The sequence below is a fragment of the Balaenoptera ricei genome, chromosome 2, assembly GCF_028023285.1.
Source record: "Balaenoptera ricei isolate mBalRic1 chromosome 2, mBalRic1.hap2, whole genome shotgun sequence".
NCBI classification, from domain to species: Eukaryota; Metazoa; Chordata; class Mammalia; order Artiodactyla; family Balaenopteridae; genus Balaenoptera; species Balaenoptera ricei.
In genome coordinates, this window is record NC_082640.1 from 78,009,662 (window position 1) to 78,030,006 (window position 20,345).

The 20,345-nt window shown below is 36.8% G+C and overlaps 1 protein-coding gene across 1 annotated transcript in view; it reads left to right on the forward strand.

Annotated features, from left to right (window-relative positions):
- The window catches only part of ALDH1A2 (aldehyde dehydrogenase 1 family member A2), a 96,396-nt gene that overhangs the window by 28,195 nt on the left and 47,856 nt on the right, over positions 1–20,345 (forward strand). The window contains exons 2-4 of the mRNA XM_059913181.1: positions 8,268–8,372; positions 8,555–8,695; positions 11,558–11,687. Of these exons, the coding sequence (XP_059769164.1) occupies positions 8,268–8,372; positions 8,555–8,695; positions 11,558–11,687 (376 nt within the window). The remainder of the gene's footprint in view (positions 1–8,267; positions 8,373–8,554; positions 8,696–11,557; positions 11,688–20,345) is intronic.

Genomic DNA, 20,345 nt, shown 5'->3' on the forward strand with positions numbered 1-20,345 from the left:
ATCTTTATGAGGAAAAATGTAGAACTCTGATGGAATTAATCAAAGGAAATCTAGATAAATGGGGAGATATCCCATGGATAGGAAAATTCAGTATTGTCGAGATGCCAGTTCTTTCCAACTTCATCTGTAGATTCAGTGCAATCCCAGTCACAATCCTGATAAGTTATTTTGTAGATATCAATAAACAGATTCTAAGGTTTATATGGAAAGGCAGAAGAGCCAATAATATTGAAGGAGAAGAAAAAGTTGTAGAATCGACAGTACCCAATTTCAAGACTTACTGTGAAGCTACAGTAATCAAGTCAATGTACTATTGGTAAAAGAATAGACAAATAGGTCAATGGAATAGAATAGAGAGCCCAGAAATAAACCCACACAGATATAGTCAATTATCTTTAACAAAGGAGTAAAGGCAGTAATTGAGAATGGATAGTCTTTTTGACATGGTGCTGGAACAACTAGACATCCACATGCAAAAATGAATCAAGACACTGACCTTGCATCTTTCACAAAAATTAACTCAAAATGGATCATAGACCTAATGTAAAATGCAAAACTATAAAAATCTTAGAAGATCGTATAGGAGAAGATATAGATGACCTTGGGTTTGGCAGTGAGTTTTTAGATACAACACTAAAAGCATGATCCATGAAAGGGAAAAATGATATGTTGGACTTCCTTAAAATGAAAAACTTCTGATCTGCAAAACGTACTGCAAAAGAGAAAGAAAAGACAAGCCACAAGTTGACAGAAAATATTTGCAAATCACATGTTAGATGAAGGACTTGTGTCCGAATTATATCAAAAACTCTGAAATTCATCACTAAGAAAACAACTCAATTAAATAATGAGCAAAAGATCTAAGATTCCTCACCCAAGAAGATACACAGACAGCAAATAAGCATACGAAAAAATTCTTAACACCATATGTCATTGGGGAATTTCAAACTAAAATGAGGTGCCATTGAACATCTATTAAAATGGCTAAGATCCAAACAAAATGAAACAAAACAAACCTGACAACACCAAATGCTGACAAGGATGTGAAGCAACAAGAGCTCTCATTTATTGCTGGTAGGAATGCAAAATGGTACAGTCAGTTTGGAAGACAGTTTGGCACTTTCTAACAAAGCTTAGAATAGTCTTGCTATGTGATCCAGCACTCTCCTAGGCATTTACCCAAATGGGTTGATAATTTATGTTCACACAAAAACCTGCATATGGCTGTTAATAGCAACTTTATTCTTAATTCCTCCAAACTGGAAGCAACCAAGATGTCCTTTAAAAAGTGAATGGATAAACAGACTGTGGCACATCCATAAATGGAATATTATTCAGCATTAAGAAATAATGAGCTAGTAAGCCATGAAAAAACATGAAGGATGCAATATTTTTTATGCATTGCATCCTTAATGCAAATTGCTAAGTGAAAGAAACCAGTCTGAAAAGGCTACCTCCTATATGATTCTAGCTATATGACATTCTGGAAAAGGCAAAATGAAGGAGACAGTAAAAAAGATCAGTGTTTGTCAGGGGTTTAGGGGGAACAGGGAGGGATAAATTGGTGGAGCACAGGATATTTAGGGCAGTGAAGAAACTATTCTGTGCTAAGTGATGGTGGATACATGACATTATGCATTTTTCAAAACCCATAGAACTGTATAACACAAAAAGTGAAGCCTGATATGATCTATGGACTTTATCAATACTGGTCCATCAGTTGTAACAAATGTACAACACTAAAGCAAGATATTAAAAACAGAAGAAACTGAGGAGGGGAATAGCAGGTATATGGGACCTCTCTGTACTGTCTGCTCAGTTTTCTGTAAACCTAAAACTGTTCTAAAAATTAAAGTATTAATTTTTAATACAAAAACAAAAAGACCACGCAGATTTGAAAAAGAACAAAGCAGAACTTTTAGAAATAAAAATATAAACATTGAAATTAGCAGATTAGACCCTAGTAAAGAGAACTGAATGATAGATCTGAAGAAATTATTCAACTGCAGCACAGAGGAAAAAGGAGAAGAACAGAAGCAACTTAAATGTCTTTCAGTAGAGGGCTGATTGAATATATTAAGCTACACCCATGCACACACATGCGTGCGTGCACACACGCACCTATATACATACACACAGAAGTACACATTGGAGTCCAAAGAAACCATTAAAAATGTCTGTAGCATATTGTTAACTTTTTAAAAAGCAAATTCTAAAGCTCATGTAAAATTGATCTTGTTTCGTAAAATAGTGTATGTGTGTATATCTGCCTAGAGACATGTCTAGAAGGATGGTCATGAATATGTGAACTTTAGTTATTTCTGGATGATGAAATTTGAGGTGATTTTTTAACCTTCTCTTTGCTTTCCTGTATAGTTTGAATTGTTTAGAAGAGTATTTTTTTCACACATTTACAAACACAACAAAGCTATATTTACATAAAATATTTTTAAAAAGAGATGGAAAATATGAATGGTTAAAGACATTGAGGATGGACTAAAAAGGTATAACGCTTGGAGTTCCAGAGCAGAGAATAGAAAGAATGATATTCAAGGAAATGATGATAGTGATTAAGAATATTCAGAAATTATAAGAGACAAAAACTCAGAGACGCTGCAAGCAAAATGCTTAGCTATCAAAATAAAAAAGAAATTGATACATAGACATATTGTGATGAATCTTAAAACACTGAGACAAAGACAAGATCTGAAAAGCAACCAGACAGAAGAGGCAAATCATCAACAAAGAAATGATAACCAGAGATTTACAGCAGAGATTTCTTGTAAACACCATTGCAAGATAGAAAATATTGGAATAATATTCTCAAAGTATTGTGAGAAAATGATTGTCTTCCTAGAATTGAGTAACCTTCTGGGAGTATCTTTTGAGTATGAGGGTGCAATAAATATATGTTCAGAATTGAGACTTTACCCCCAACAAATATTTACTAAATGAAATTCTAAGAAATCATGAGAATAAAAATTTTTAAATCTTACTAAATATAAGAAATCCTTCTCTGTATAAAATAATAATTTTATAACATGCCCCTGGAGAAGAGTGATTAGATTTTGTGTTCTAAGGCCCTTGTAATTGTTTGGGAGGAATGTTAAGATATATATTAACTTTATACTTAATTTTCTTAGATATGCATGATAAAATATCATAGATAATCAGTGAAAGAACATGAAAGATGTTCATGTTCTTGAAAGATGTACGTGTTCATGTACATGAAAGATCATATACAACTTCCAAACCAATAAAAGAGGGAAATTAAATTATAAAACAAACAACAAACATTAGTCAAGTTGAAAAAAGAGGCAGGACGGGAGAAGACAGGAAGTAAAGTAAAGCAAGACAAATAAAAAGCATTAAGTCCAAATATCACACGATACATTATTTAACCCAAAATATGATCACAATAAATACAAATGTATTAAACTTGCCAGTTAAAAGAGATTTTCATATTGAATAAAATAAAACATAGCCATACATCATTTAAAGGGACACATGAAAATAATAAAGATGTAATTGAGAGTAATATGATGGGAAAAGATCTATCCGGAAAATACTAAAGAAAAGCTTACGTGACTTTACTAATATTAAACAAAATAGTCTTTAAGACACAAAGCTTCATTAGTAATAAAGAGGGTCACTTCATATTGATAAATGGTTTTGTTTTATCAGAGAATCTAATAGTTCCACTTAAATTCACTAATAAAATAACCTAAAATTTGTAAGTATAAAAATGATAGAGCTAAGGGATATATTGACAAATCTACCACCAAAGTGGGAGATTTCAACACAGCTTTCTAATTATCAGTAGGACAAGCAGATGAAATGTTAAGAAAGATCAATTTGTCCCATTACTGGTGATGTTAACTTTGATCACTTGGTTAAGGTGCTGTATGCCAAGTTTCTCCAATGATAAGTTACTATCTTCTACTTTGTCATTAATAAGCGTCTTGAGGGGAGATACTTTGAGACTACATAAACATCCAATTTTTCATTATACTTTTACCCACTAATTTTACCATCCATTGATGATATTTGCCTGAAGCAATTACTATTGTGGGGTTTGACACATGATGATAATCTAATTCCATCATTCCTTGACAGCTATTAGTTTGAATTCTACTGTTAAGAACAGCTTTTCCTTATCCCCCATTTATTTATTCATAAAAAATTTATATCATTTTGGACTCTTGGATGCCTTTTTTATTCTTTGGGTAATAATCCATTACTATCACTATTTGCTTTGTTGCTTAAATTGTCCCAGTATTGGCCATTGGGAGCCCCTTCATGTTGGCTGCTGTGTCCTTTTGATATGTCCCCATCAGTTTTTGAGCATGTACTTGATTTCTGGCACCACAGTATTCCAGGATCATCTTGTCCTTTCCCTCTAGAGCCCTGAGATATATTGTTTCTTTAAGGAGCCCTGGTCAGAGAAGAACACTTTGGACAGCATTCAAAACTTTTGAAATTGCTCAGAGAAGATGAAAACCTTCAGGTATTTTGGAGGAATTTGCTTTCCTTTGTTTTTTAAGTGTCATAAGGCTAGGTCTATAAAAAATAATAGCACAGTAAAAATATGAAATATTTTAATGTTTGGCATACCAGGAAAAATAGTCATCACATTTACCATCTGGGTCCAATGGAGGCTATAAAGTTTTAAAATTAAGTTATTTTATGAAAAATTTAGAAAAGTGAAAGTAAAGAGACAGTGAAAACAACAGAGCAAGAATTTAAACATAATAAAACCAATTTTTCTTCCATATTTTCCTGGTATTGGAGGTATATGTACATGAAGTGAACAATGGCCTTTGAATGCAACTAACTACTCATCAGCCATCATGTTTGAAACTGGAAATATTTATGCCATAAATACTGATTGCAGATTTTAAACACATCTCTTATAGGTTATATCTTACTGTTACTTCTGGTTCTTCTTGCATTTGTATTATCATAATGTAATACTATTGAAAAGTTTGAAGGCTCATAATTTTGTAGAAAAGAGCATGGCCATTTTTGTTCCATAATTACAAAAACATTTTCATTTTTAGTTTTATAAATGTAAATTAGATTGATCAATCCAATGAACTTTTTTATTTCTACGTAATATCTGTACTCCCAGTCACCTTTGTGTATACACCTACCTTCAGCATTTGTCCATTTTTGAATCATATCAAGTAAATTTTTACCCACAAATATCATGAAAGATAAAAGAATTCTTACATGTTCTTTTATCAAAACAGGATGGTTTTAAATTATTAAGTCCTTTCTATTGAATGACTAGTTGGGTTAGACTATCATATTTCCTTTTTGTGTTGATAAGTATCTTGTTTGCTCCCTGATTATTAATTTGGAGAAAATGCATTTATTTATCCTAAAGACTCATAGTCCAAGATTTTGCTTATACAGTCAGTTTCACCCTCATCAGCAGTCTCTAGTGTTTCTGTCTCTTTGCCTTCAGCTTCTGACTCATCTAACAGTTATGAAATGTCTTTTTCTATTAATTTTCTTCTCTTTCTCATTATGGACAGAAATGAAAAATTCTGAATTCTTAACTGTGTTCAATGAAAGGTAAAAAGAATATGACAAAGATGGTGTCTCCACACTTCTTTATTTATACCCTTTTGAGACATAATGCATTACTTTGGATAATACAATAATAAAACCAAAGGATGATGAAATAGTGGGGTTGTATTTATTTATTCATTTCTAGACAGTTCCATAATGTTTTTGTTTCCTTATTATTTTAGGGTTGTTTTAAGCATAGTTGGAAATAATTGATGAGTGATGAAATAATTCCAAGAATGATGAAATTAGCAATATGTTTCAAGATACAGGAAAAGCTAACTAAGATCCCATAATGTATTTTAGATTGATAAAACGATCAGTGTACTTAAATGATAACAGTAAGAGAATGAATTTTATTCTATTAAAAAATAAGTAATTTTTCTCTTTGATCTTTGGAAGACCTCTAAGAAACAATAAAAGTCATGAAATATCAATCCTTACATAACATTTAGAACTGTTCAACAAAGAAGCTTAAAACTATAATTGGATCTGATGATGTTCCAAGGGTTAAGAAGTTTCAGTCAAATAGTGAATAAAAGGAATAAGGAATATTGGCAAGACCCATTCTCCTTTAAACCTGGTAATCGCTAGAAGTGAATCTTTAATGAAACTAACCTCTTAATTTTTTTCTTTTGCTACCTTTGAGATCATATTGTATTTCAAAGGCGTGTGCAGATTTGATGTGCTGTGAAATGTTAGGAAATTTGTTAAATGGAGTGAAAAGAGAACTAGATCAGGAGTCCAAGAATTATAGATCTGATTTAGGCTTGGACATAACTAGTTGTGTTTCTTTGGGCTGAGCAGTCCTGGAAACCACGGTGTAGTGGAAAGAGCAGCAGACTTTGAATCAGAGTCACGATGAGAACCTGCTTCTTCGGACTTTCAACCTCTCAATTTTTTTCATTTTCAGTTGAGATAATAAAATCCTGCCATTAGGGTTGTTGTGAGTATTTTTTTTTTTAAAGGAATTCCTTTATTTTTATTATTTATTTATTTATTTATTTTTGGCTGTGTGGGTCTTAGTTTCTGTGCGAGGGCTTTCTCTACTTGCGGCAAGCAGGGGCCACTCTTCATCGCGGTGCGCGGGCCTCTCACTATCGCGGCCTCTCTTGTTGCGGAGCACAAGCTCCAGATGCGCAGCTCAGTAGTTGTGGCTTACGGGCCTAGTTGCTCCGCGGCATGTGGGATCTTCCCAGACCAGGACTCGAACCCCTGTCCCCTGCTTTGGCAGGCAGATTCTCAACCACTGCGCCACCAGGGAAGCCCTGTTGTGAGTATTTAATGAACTACTAGAGACTGTTGACCCTGGAAGGCTGGAACTCTTAATCATCTTTGCCTCTCCTGTGTCTAGAAATATCTATGCATTTATTGAATACATTATACAAATGAATACAGTATGTTAAGCATGTTTAGACATTCACCGTAAAAACTTTAAAAAAATTGTTAATTACAAGGTCATTGTGTTTGTGCTCAGTACATTTGTATTAAGTGCTTTTACAGGTTTAAGGTCTTTCTCCACCACGCCCCCCTTTATCTTAAAAAGCCTTCAGGAAAAGAAGACTCCTTCAACACAGATTCATTGTTTTATCAAATCAAGGAAAAAGCAAAGCTTTGGCATAATCTAGAACTTAATTTTTTAAATTGTAGATCTACACTCAGCCTCGTTTGTGATTATTAAAATGCCAGGCAGTAGCAAATCAGTTTATCATTGTGTTTGTTCTAAACTGACTGACTACTGAATGGTGCATAGGTTCAGAAATTTTCACTGTTGTGCCATAAATTTTATAGAGTAAAATATCTTTGTGTATTCTTTGAGCTTTCATAGTCTAAAAATATTAGTTTGGATTTCTCTCTTAATATCAATAAAATTTTTTAAATGTTTTTGCCTATATTTTCCCTCCTTCGTTAATGCATATCTTACAAATCTTCTGAGAAATTGACTTGAATAATTTCTTAAACCATTTCTTTGCCATTTTAATATAATCTTCATTTCCTATATAAAGAAACCAAGGCTCTTAAGAAATCCTAGAGAGACCCATTTGAAAGTTATAGGCCTTTTCCCTTTGCTGAGCCACATAGCCTACCCAGCAAAAGGAAAGAAATCTAACTTGGATTTACACATGTAAGTTGTCTAACTCACCAGTTGGTTTGGTCAGAGTCATTGCTCAGTTCAGGATCTGACTATAAATCAGGCAAATGCTTATTCCAGCACCCTTCAGATTTCCCTGTGAAGTCACTTATGCCTCTGACAGAGAAACTAGTAGCTAAGGCCGGATGACTGTCAGTTTGATCCACGATTTACCCTTTTGGGATATTGGCCAGAGCTTGGACTATAATAAATATTTTCTCAATCTCAGTGTATGGTTTGTATGTATGTGAGACTGTCTATCCTTCCTTCCTTGTTTGACTCTCTCAGTAGTTGACAGGTTCACTAAAGGTAAGAATTATATTTAATCTTTGGATGACGTTGAGTTAAAAGTACCACAAAGGAAATTTCTGAATTGGGGGTGAGGCTGGACTGCATAATGATCAAGGGTTTCTTGTAACACTTCAAATTCTATACTTTAATTATATACCAGCAAGCATACAGAGCAAGTATTACTACTATGGTACTTCCATATAATACGGCACCATTGACTGACTTCCTGTCACCTGTCTCATGGATCCCATTCTGTTGTCTACTCCCTTAGATTTTTATTAACAACGAGTGGCAGAACTCGGAAAGTGGGAGAGTGTTTCCTGTCTATAATCCAGCCACAGGAGAACAGGTGTGTGAAGTTCAAGAAGCAGACAAGGTATGTTTGTCTTAGAAAAAAATTTCTCATGAAATAACTACCTTCAGACAACAAAGCAATAAACTTATGCTCTCCAGACATCACCACTGATGTTCATTCATCACCTTTTTTGTGAAAGCAGATGGTTCTTCCTTTATTTGTAGCAATCTCTCTCTTCACTTGTGCCTCTTCCTCTCTAACAGGCAGATATAGACAAAGCAGTGCAGGCAGCCCGCCTGGCTTTCTCTCTTGGCTCAGTGTGGAGAAGGATGGATGCTTCAGAAAGAGGACGTCTGTTGGATAAGCTTGCAGACTTGGTGGAACGAGACAGGGCAGTCCTTGCAGTAAGTAACCTAAGAAAGCATCACGTCTTTACCCCAAATTTACCATTCCATTGAAATTTAGATTCCTCAGTCTTTCTGAAAGTATGATATGAAGCAGACCTGGGGAACAAGCTAAAGGGTACAATACACATGAAAAATGGTAGAGGTTTGGCTTTTGGGATCAGATGGGGAAGTGGAGGACCAGCTGAGTGTCTCTTCTTATTGAATTTTGAAGAACAAAACCATAGCTTCCCATGACTGGTAAGGACCTTCCTGCTTTCCTCGTCCCCCTTCCTCCCACCCTCAACAAAAAGAACAAAAACAGTCAAGCAGCAAGAGAGTCACCACGCTCCTTGCAGGAAACCAATACCAAATTACTGTTGGCAATCAAAAGAGTTTTACCTCTCCAGAGTTAGCCCCTCTTGACTAAAGAGAATCCTTCAGAAGCAGAGAGCATGATATGGACCTCTCATATACTTCTGCTCCCTCTGTTCTTTTAGAACTAATAGGAGAGACAGAAGGAGACAGCAACTTTCTTTCACTAAAACAATCATTTTCTCACATAAGGAATGTCCCCTCTCCTAGTGGTTTATTGTTGTCATTGTTGTTGTTGCTATTTTAAAAATAAAAGTCAGTTTCTTAGAGAATACCAACTTTTTTGGAAATTGGAACCATTTAGGAATGCCTGTGCAGTATACCTGTCTTGCAGGGATCTCCACCTGCATGACCCATAGTTGATCATTTAATATTTAGGGCATCCTCGTTGAGTCAGGGCATTAAAGCCATGAATACTATATTCTACCCTCTGTTTGGGAAATCAGATCACTGTTGGGTTCGCTCTGGGAGAGGGAAGCATTAGTACCCTTCCTCAGTGTCGTTTCTACCATGGCTCTCCCTCCTACCATCCCTTTCATGGGTCTGTTCATAGCGTGGAAACAAAAGTGAATCCTTTGTGGAGATGGTTTAGAACTCTTGCTATATATAACATTTATTGATCTATAAAAATATTTTCTAGTTTGGTACTTCAAGGAATACTGTTTCCAATGAGGTGTTTATATATATTGGGAAAAGGTGTTCGATGGAGATTCATAAGACACTTAGCATATTAAAGACTCTGACAAGCCCTACTCAGTGTTTCTCAAACCTGTTGGAGCCTCAACACTATTTTTCTGGCTAACCTGTCAATATCGTACAAAACAGAATTCTTTGGAGTACCTTGGGGGAATGCTGGTCTATATGCTGTCTCTTTACTGGATTATGATTTCTTTGAAAGTGAAAATTATATTTTACTCCATTTTTTGTAATCCTAGCATAGTTTGTGACACAAAAACGGTGAATGGGGGCACATTGATGGTCTATAAGTGTCTGTTTAATTGAGTTAAATCCACATAATATTTATAACATTAGATTAGCAGTACTTACTAGATGATGATATAGTTCATTTCTGCAGTTATATTTTCATGTCATAAAATTCATATGCCATCCTGTTTCTGACATATGTCTCACTGTGGTCAAGTCCTTTTTCCCATCACACTTAAATGTGATTTCTACTTTTAAACACTCACAAGGCATGAGAGGAGTGAGTTTTGTTAAGAGGTAGCCTCTCGAATATAGGGGGAGCTCCTGACCAGAATACTGAAGTTAATACTGCACCCAGGTAAACACAATTGAAAATAAACCTAGGGCTGGCAACTCTCAGGTAAGTTTAGCTGGTGTCAACAGCTCATAGGGATGGACCATTTAGGTGGCCCAGATTCTGGTTATTGACTCTACTTCAGTCTATGCTGTCAAGACCTTGGCTCTATGCCTGCTGTGTGGAGAATGTAATGCTCATCTCACAGACATATAAATATTCTAAAAAGAACTGGGAAATAACTTGATTTCCTTTAATAAAGGTGAGCCAGTATACAGTGAATAGGTCACATGATATTTTAAAATGAGTTCCATCTTATACACATGGTAAGTGGAAAAATTGCACTGTAAATAATATTTTCATGTCATTGAATGGAGAATATTTCAATTTTAGTTTTGTCAGCACTCAAATAATTTTCGTACCAGTATGTGTTGTAAAATGTCCTTGAAGAGAAGGACATGAGATTACAAACATGTTTTTTTAATTTTATTTGTTAAATATGTAACACCTTTACTATTTCTCAAGTCAAAATACTCATTGTGTTCATTTGTAATTCTTTATGTTACAGATTTACCCTATTTAGGACTGTGTCATTAAAATAATAACATTTATCATCTAAAACTGCTTAATAACTCTAACTGTATTTTTATTAAATAGACCAGATACTTCACTCTTAATAGATAATGGTTATTAACATAAATATTTATGAAAAAACAGCCCTCAAGTTGTTATAGTATGAGCTTCCCTAGAGGAGATCTTGTTTATTTGTTGGTAATAAATAAACTTGCTGTGCACCGTGGCTATTCCATTTCTCAGCAGGGGTCTTGGCAGTGTGGAGAACGTTTTATAGTCTCATCAACTGCATAAAAGCCCATGTCCCTGCTCCTCTTTTTGGATTCAGAATACTGGTGTAGACTCTGAAAAATCCCCACGCAGCTCTGATCATTAATACAACAGAAGCTGGTTTGACAAGCAGAACACTTCTTTATCACCAGTTGTGTTTATATATTGGGATAGTGGTTACTGGAAACACACAGGCACAAGAACACACACGTATAAGTTCATTGTGGTTTTTACTGGAAACTAAACTAAACACGCGGTACTAAAAATCTTTTCATTTGGGAAATCAGAGTTGACCAGGTATGCATCATTGTTCAGATTCATTTGTATTCTCTCTATTCCTTTTTTCTTCTGCTGTAGAAGTTACTTAGTGTATTATTGGAAAGTTCTCTCCATTTCTTTTCCTACAGACCATGGAATCCCTAAATGGTGGCAAACCATTCCTGCAAGCTTTTTACATCGATTTGCAAGGAGTCATCAAAACCCTTCGGTATTACGCAGGCTGGGCTGATAAAATTCACGGGATGACCATTCCTGTAGGTATGTGTAATCTGAGTATGTTGAAAAGGGAAACATGAGGCTTCACCAGAAACACACTTTCACCACCAAACACAAACAGCAGTCACATGGAGTACAGATCTGAGCACACTTTTACAGCAGCTTGAACCGAACAAAGAACTAAACAGATTGTGTCACTAATTCTGACAGTATCCTTATTTCAATATGCAGACAGTCCACACACAGGTGTAGGGGCAAGCCACATCAGTACGTCTCTCAGCTAAGGAACAGGCGTGTGTTTGTCAGCTGCAAAGTGCTTAGCACTGTGGTAGGTTAGGTGCTGGGAGTGTGGAGAGGCGCTAGGTGTGGGGAAGCCAGGGAAAATTCTGAGAAGATTAAGACTTGGCCCTTGCTCTCGTGAAACATAAGATCTTGTTTGGAAGGAAATCCTCTAAAATGTTAACAGTTGTTTTTTTCTTAGTGGTGAGATTATGGATTATTTATTATTTCTTTTTCATATTTTTCTGTATTTTCTGTATTCCCTATAAATTACTTTCACAGTCTGTAAAAACAACCACCATCCTGACACTTTTTTTTTAAGATCCAGGTTTGGAGACAAAACTAGTAACACAAAACAAAGATCTCTACAGGAGAGTTACACTTAGGTGCTAAGTCATGTGGCTTGGCCTGTCAGTGCTGTAGCCCTTTAAAGGAAAGGGAAAGTATCCAAACTAAGTTGGGGGAAAGGTGTGGGTCTGAGCATGAATACTAGCTGTAGCTAATATCAAATGAAATGCTTTCACAGCAGCCCCAAGGGGAAGGCACTGTTATTAACATCCTCATTGACAGAGGAGAAAACTGAGGCCTAGAAAGGTTAGTTTTCCTGATTCACCCAGCAAATAAACTGTAGAGCTGAAACTTTGACATTAGAGCCTGGTGAATGACTTCACTAGAGGATCCATTTTAGATACTGGGTAGAAGAGATATCACGACAGGAAAGGGACCAACTGGAAGAGATAGGACGATATTGGCAGTGGTGAATACATATAAAGAAAGAAAGTACATGTTTTTGAGTGGCTTCTGAATGCTGCTAAGTAACATGCCAGGTACTCTGCCCGTGTTCTCTGGAAAACAGCCTGCTTCCCATGTGCATACTAGGAGGAGTGGAAAGTGATGCTGGGAACTTGGGAGTGCCCAGTTTGGGCCTTCCTAGGCTGAGTAGGATTGGTTTACCAGAAAAGGGGATGATTGGATGATAGTGTAGCTGGCTTAGAGCAGTGCTTCTCAAACTTGAATGTGCATATGTATCACCTGGAATCTTCTTCAAGTGCAGGTCTAGGATGGGGCCTGAGATTCTGCATTCCTAACAAGCTGCCAGGTGATGCCTATGCTGCTGGGTTCTCTGCCTTGCGTAGTGAGGAGACGATACAGAGACCAGCACCAACCATGTGGCCACTGTGATGCCTCATTTAGCAAGAAGAGAAGACGTCACAGTGAGAAGGGAGAAGGGACAGAGATGAGGCTTCAAAGGACTATTTTAAAATTACCTCCGTGAATGATGGTGACATGTGGAATGTCAGTCTTTAGAAAATGCGTTTCTGGTTATAGGGACTCTTCCCTGCCATCCAGAAGTTTCCCACGTTCAGCAGACTCAGAAGGATGGAGAAGACTGTTCTTAAGGAATGTCAGAATCTTACTTCACTCCTGGCTCTGGGATATTACAGACCACTGTTCTCTGGCCTCATTCGTAGGATCAAGGAATGGCCTAAGTGAGGCAGAGTCGTTGTCTGGCGTAAGCATACCTGTGGGAGGGCCTGGGAACGAAAACCTTTGTCAAGAGCAGGTCATGCGCCAGCCTTTTCAGGTTGACCTCTTCTGCTTCAGTGCAGAAAGGAAATTATCAGGATCAAAGGCCCTGGGTGTTTGGCACCCCACCCCACCTGCCATTTCACTAAGACAACAAATATGTTTCAGGCATTTAAACATCTTTTCAAATGATTTAGAGATATCTTAGAAATAAGGTGAAACAGAAGGCTGTACACATTTGACCTGGCATTTGACCTAATGATATATTGGTTTTCTTTTGCCTCCTTAGGAGAGAAGACCTTGTTTGATTAGATAAAGATTTATTGGAGTTCCTGATAATGTTTGATACTTTACTGTAACTTTATCTGGCAGTAGAGGTGGTTGGTCTATAAGTCTCAATTTTCATCTGATGCTCTTTGGGGATTCTGAATTAGAAATACAGGGCTTAGAAAAGTCTTTCACAGTAGTCTCTCCCACCTTTACTCATAAACTGGTGTCCAGCCTGTGAAGGAAAAAAAGTGAGGAATTCCCTTAAATGCCAAGTAATTTTTGTTTCCCCAGTTTTTCCTTAAGTGCGTTTAGAGGGATACCAGGATGAGGGACTCTCCAGGGATTCAGGTCATTAAGCAGAGCTCCTAGGAAGCTGGGGGTCTGGGATGTAAGACCTTTTTGCTGTGGTGCCTCAAGCAGTTGAAAGGAAGGATGACGGCAAACGTGAACTTGGCCGCTTTCCTTTCCGTTCCATTTTTAGGTATATTTGGACATGCCTGTAGGCTCCTGAGAATTCATCTCACAACCCCTTTGGCTAGTTCAGTGCTTAGGGAATCTAGTTGGCTAAGCCAGAGGGGTGATAGTGGAAGATCAGGGAAAGGGAGCGTCATTATTATTTACTTATTTATTCTCAAATTTGTTCAATCAATCCATTTATGTTTTATTTGTCATCTGTAACTTTATAATTTAACATCAGCTTGATTTTTGTCTCTGTGTTCTTGGCTTTTTTCAATGAAATCTGGAATGTAGGAAAGCCATTAGCCTTTAACCATGAGGTCTTTATTGTGTTACATACATTTCCTGTGAAACACCCTAATTTTGTTTGAAATTTTAATATAAAGGGATAACGTACTTTATGTTTGCAAAGCACTTGAGCATGTAAAAGTTTTTTTCACATACAGGATCTATGTGATTCTGTGTATGATCCTGTGAAACAGGTCAGATTTTAAAAGGTATTGTACCCATTTTGCAGGTGAGAAAATGAGACAGCGAGGGTTTAGTGTCTTGAACAAGGTCACATGTGAGTAAGTGGCAGGCCTGAGATTTAAACCCAAGTCTCTTTCTGCCTAAGCCATTGTAGACCCTCTTGTGGAGACGTGTACAGCAGGGTGGCAAAAGGAAGAAGCCAGTCACCCTCTTCCGATTTTTAGATTAACATCCAGTTGATTCTCATTATTCATGGTAGTTATGTTCTATAAAGTTGGCGTGGACACTGAGTTAGTAAATACTGAACCATTGCTCCTAGGAGAAATACAAGGACGGAAAGCACAGTTCTGCCTGGTCACCCATAAAAATAAACCTGAAAGTTTTTTTTTAATATAAGGCTGCTTTGTTACATTGAATCGTACTCCATGGTTCATCTAGCTTAGTATCCCTGACACTAAAGGATAAGAACCAGAAAGAGTGGGAAGAATTATGCTATTGTCTCTTGGACTCCTTCCCATTTAGGAAGGCTGGGCGTTCTGCCTCGTAATGGGAAGAGCTCTTCCTTCACCTGTTCTACCAGGCTTCAGCCTGTCTCTCAGGCATCCCCTCATTTCTTCATACATTTATTCATTCGGCAGATTTTTTTTTGAGCACCTGTGTTTAAGCACTGGAGTTACAAAGGTGAACAACTAAGATGTCCATAGAATAGTAAAGGAAACAAACAAGTAGACAGCCAAGTGCAATACAGAGTGGCTTATTCACATATGGAAGTACAAAGTACAATGGTACTCCATAGGAAAGGCATCTCACCCAGTATTAAGGCTTCCTGGAGAAGGAAGTGGGATGTACAAGGTGATGCCTGTACAAGGGCAGGTAAGTAAAGATGGAGATAGGGCCATCACCAGCAGTGATAATAACCTGTGCGAAGTATGGAGGGAGGAGAGTACAGTGTGCTAGTGGATCTGAAAGTATAGCCAGATTTAGAAGACAGAGGGGCTCTGGGCCTGGGGACACCATGCTGCAAGTTTTATTCCACAGTAATGGTGAGTCGCTGAATTATTTTAAGTAAATGAATACATTGATCAGAATTGTGTTTTAGAAAGAGATTTTGATTACATAATGGATAATCAGTTGGAGAGAGTGAGTATGTACTTTTTCCCCTCCCCCTGAAGGGTAGCCTCCCTCTAGAATATTTGGGAGGAGGAGAAAAGGGTTATGGCATGACCACTTTTGAGCCATCCACTGGACAGCTGTTTCTCCCTCTGAATTGAAAGATTCTCCCATCCCTTTCTGTCACATCCCCCTCAAGGCCCACAGTTGGATGTTATCACAGAATCATGTGGTATTAGTTTGATTCAGGGTCTTGATGTTCTTCCCTTTACAACATTGTCTATTATTTCCTGCTATGGTACTCAATGGAGCCATTCTTTCTGACCATAAATCCTATGCTTTGACCCTTCTGCTATAACATCTGCTAATTTTGATGATAAATAATAATCATTATTATGATTTATTGTACACTTTCTTTGTGCCCATTACAATATCTCTAATCTCATAGAAGCCCTCCAGGGGAAGTAGTTTTATCCCCATTTTGATTATTTTTAACCTGTATTATTTTTAACCTCTCATGGCCACAAACTCCTTGTGATGGGGGAAGGAACAAAGATCGTTTTTAGTTCACTGAAGGAAAAATAGAGGATAATTGATTTACATTACTTAATGATTTTTCTCTTTAACAGTATTGATTTTATTTATTTTGTGATACGTAAGCAGAGAAAATGTAGTCCATGCTTTAAGCTGAATTCTGACATAAAAATGACCTTATGATGCATTAGCATATAGAAAAGTTTAAAAAGCTACTCAGGCCATCTGTAATTATTTATCTACTTCACCTCCTTTCAGTTTTACCTGTTGAACTAAATAGGCTAAAAATATGCAGAAATTAACTCATATCCTAAGGTTTTGCCTTTAACAGCTCAATCTAATTTAGCATTGTCAGCAGAGAACCCATATGGTGAGATCTTATTGTTCACTCAGAATGAGAATGAGGAGCTATTTGCTCTGCCCACCTAAGAACCCAGGGTAGGTAGTTACCTGAATTGGTGGTGACAGGAGATCGCAAAGTCTGCTTCACATGTAACCTCTCTGAGAGGTTAAGGCTGAAGAAGAACTCAGGGATCACTAAGGCCAGTCACCTCATTTTTCAGACAGAGAAACTGAGGTCCGGAGAAGTAAAGTAACTTTCCAAGGTGACGTAAGGGAGTAGTAGTAGAGCTAATATATCTTCATAACTGACTCAGGAACATGTAGTTTAACTTCTGAGATGCTACCAGCAGCCTCTTGGGAGAAATAATGTTAGCACCACTGTATGCTAATGTCATCTCCAGTGTCTGTATAAGCATTTATAGAGTTTATCCTTACACCTGTAAAATGTTCAGTGAGGTCTGTTCAGTCTCAGAATACATAGGAATCTGCTAGAGGACAAAATGAACTAGTTCAATGTAGTTGGTCTAATTGTTTAGTACTGGGGTCACCAAAAGGGTTGCTAGCTCCTTGAAAGGTAATTCTGTACACAAATTAGAGATTAGGAGATGGCCATCCGTTCATTGAATTGTGTTACAGATTTTGATGCTGTTAAGTAAACTCATTTTTAGTGTTACTGGATATGTAAGATTTGTAGCAATTCTTGAAATACTCTTCATATTGTAGTTGGGAGCCATTTCTTTTTTTTTTTTTTAACGTCTTTATTGGAGTATAATTGCTTTACAATGGTGTGTTAGTTTCTGGTGTATAACAAAGTGAATCAGCTGTACATATACATATATCCCCATATCCCCTCCCTCTTGTGTCTGCCTCCCACCCTCCCTATCCCACCCCTCTAGGCGGTCACAAAGCACTGAGCTGATCTCCCTGTGCCATGCGGCTGCTTCCCACTAGCTATCTATTTTACATTTGGTAGTGTATATATGTCCATGCCACTCCCTCACTTTGTCCCAGCTTACTTTTCCCCCTCCCTGTGTCCTCAGGTCCATTCTCTACATCTGTGTCTTTATTCCTGTCCTGCCCCCAGGTTCTTCAGAACCTTTTTGTTTGTTTTTTTTTTTTTAGATTCCATATATATGTGTTAGCATACGGTTACTTCACTCTGTATGACAGACTCTAGGTCCATCCACCTCACTACAAATAACTCAATTTCATTTCTTTTTATGGCTGAGTAAAATTCCATTGTATATGTGTGCCACATCCTCTTTATCCATTCATCTGTCGATGGACACTTAGGTTGGTTCCATGTCCTCGCTATTGTAAATAGAGCTTCAGTGAACATTGTGGTACATGACTCTTTTTGAATTATGGTTTCCTCAGGGTATATGCCCAGTAGTGAGATGGCTGGGTCATATGGTAGTTCTCTTTTTAGTTTTTTAAGGAACCTCCATACTGTTCTCCATAGTGACTGTATCAATTTACATTCCCACCAACAGTGCAAGAGGGTTCCTTTTCTCCACACCCTCTCCAGCATTTATTGTTTGTAGACTTTTTGATGTTGGCCATTCTGACTGGTGTGAGGTGATACCTCACTGTAGTTTTGATTTTCATTTCTCTAATGATTAGTGATGTAGAGCATCCTTTCATGTGTTTGTTAGCAATCTGTATATCTTCTTTGTAGACATGTCTGTTTAGGTATTCTGCCCATTTTTGGATTGGGTTGTTTGTTTTTTTGATATTGAGCTGAATGAGCTGCTTGTATATTTTGGAGGTTAATCCTTTGTCAGTTGCTTCGTTTGCAAATATTTTCTCCCATTCTGAGGGCTGTCTTTTCGTCTTGATTATGGTTTCCTTTGCTGTGCAAAAGCTATTAAGTTTCATTAGGTCCCATTTGTTTATTTTTGTTTTTATTTCCATTTCTCTAGGAGGTGGGACAAAAAGGATCTTGCTGTGATGTATGTCATAGAATGTTCTGCCTGTGTTTTCCTCTAAGAATTTTATAGTGTCTGGCCTTACATTTAGGTCTTTAATCCATTTTGAGTTTATTTTTGTGTATGGTGTTAGGGAGTGTTCTAATTTCATTCTTTTACATGTAGCTGTCCAGTTTTCCCAGCAGCACTTATTGATGAGACTGTCTTTTCTCCATTGTATGTTCTTGCCTCGTTTATCAAAGATAAGGTGACCATATGTGCGTGGGTTTATCTCTGGGCTTTCTATCCTGTTCCATTGATCTTTATTTCTGTTTTTGTGTCAGTACCATACTGTCTTGATTACTGTAGCTTTGTGGTATAGTCTGAAGTCCAGGAGCCTGATTCCTCCAACTCTGTTTTTCTTTCTCAAGATTGCTTTGGCTATTTGGGATCTTTTGTGTTTCCATACAAATTGTGAAATTTTTTGTTCTAGTTCTGTGAAAAATGCCATTGGTAGTTTGATAGGGATTGCAATGAATCTGTAGATTGCTTTGGGTAGTATAGTCATTTTCACAATGTTGATTCTTTCAATCCAAGAACATGGTATGTCTCTCCATTTGTTGGTATCATCTTTAATTTCTTTCATCAGTGTCTTATAGTTTTCTGCATACAGGTCTTTTGTCTTCTTAGGTAGATTTATTCCTAGGTATTTTATTCTTTTTGTTGCAATGGTAAATGGGAGTGTTTCCTTAATTTCTCTTTCAGATTTTTCATCATTAGTGTATAGGAATGCAAGAGATTTCTGTGCATTAATTTTTTATCCTGCAACTTTACCAAATTCATTGATTAGCTCTAATAGTTTTCTGGTAGCATCTTTAGGATTCTCTATGTATATTATCATGTCATCTGCAAACAGTGACAGCTTTACTTCTTCTTTTCCGATTTGGATTCCTTTTATTTCTTTTTCTTCTCTGATTGCTGTGGCTAAAACATCCAAAACTATGTTGAATAATAATGGTGAGAGTGGACAATCTTGTCTTGTTCCTGATCTTAGTGGAAATGGTTTCAGTGTTTCACCACTGCGAATGATGCTGGCTGTGGGTTTGTCATATATGGCCTTTATTATGTTGAGGTAAGTTCCCTCTATGGCTACTTTCTGGAGAGTTTTTATCATAAATGGGTGTTGAATTTTGTTGACAGCTTTTTCTGCATCTATTGAGATGATCATATGGTATCCTTCAATTTGTTAATATGGTGTATCACATTGATTGATTTGCGTATATTGAAGAATCCTTGCATTCCTGGGAGCCATTTCTTGGGGTCCATATTTGATAAATTTCTTCTCAATTTCTGGCACATTGCAGATTCTTCTGATTTCATTGACCATAGGTATTACCTAATCATACTCTGTCTAGTTTATGTGTAGATTGTGTCAATGCTAGATATTCTTATGAGAATAATAATTCTGTCAAAATTTTTTTTCAAACAACTATAAACTCTGCTTTAAGAAGTAATGTTTACCCTGAAGGAATAATCCAAATATTTAAATTGTTCTAAATAACTAAGTAATTGTTATATTGCTTGTGTAATTTGATGAGCCCCCATGAAAGAACATAGAAGAGTGCCTCAACATTCACAAATGTGGAAGAGGTTTTTTTATTACTCATCTCTAGAGACAAAGACTCTTCTTAGTTTAATTCTAGAAATGGCTCAATCTATACATACTCAGTAAAGTTTGATCCATAGTTCAACCAAATTCATGGTAAAATAGAGTTTTTAATTGTAAGATTTTTATATTCTTCAT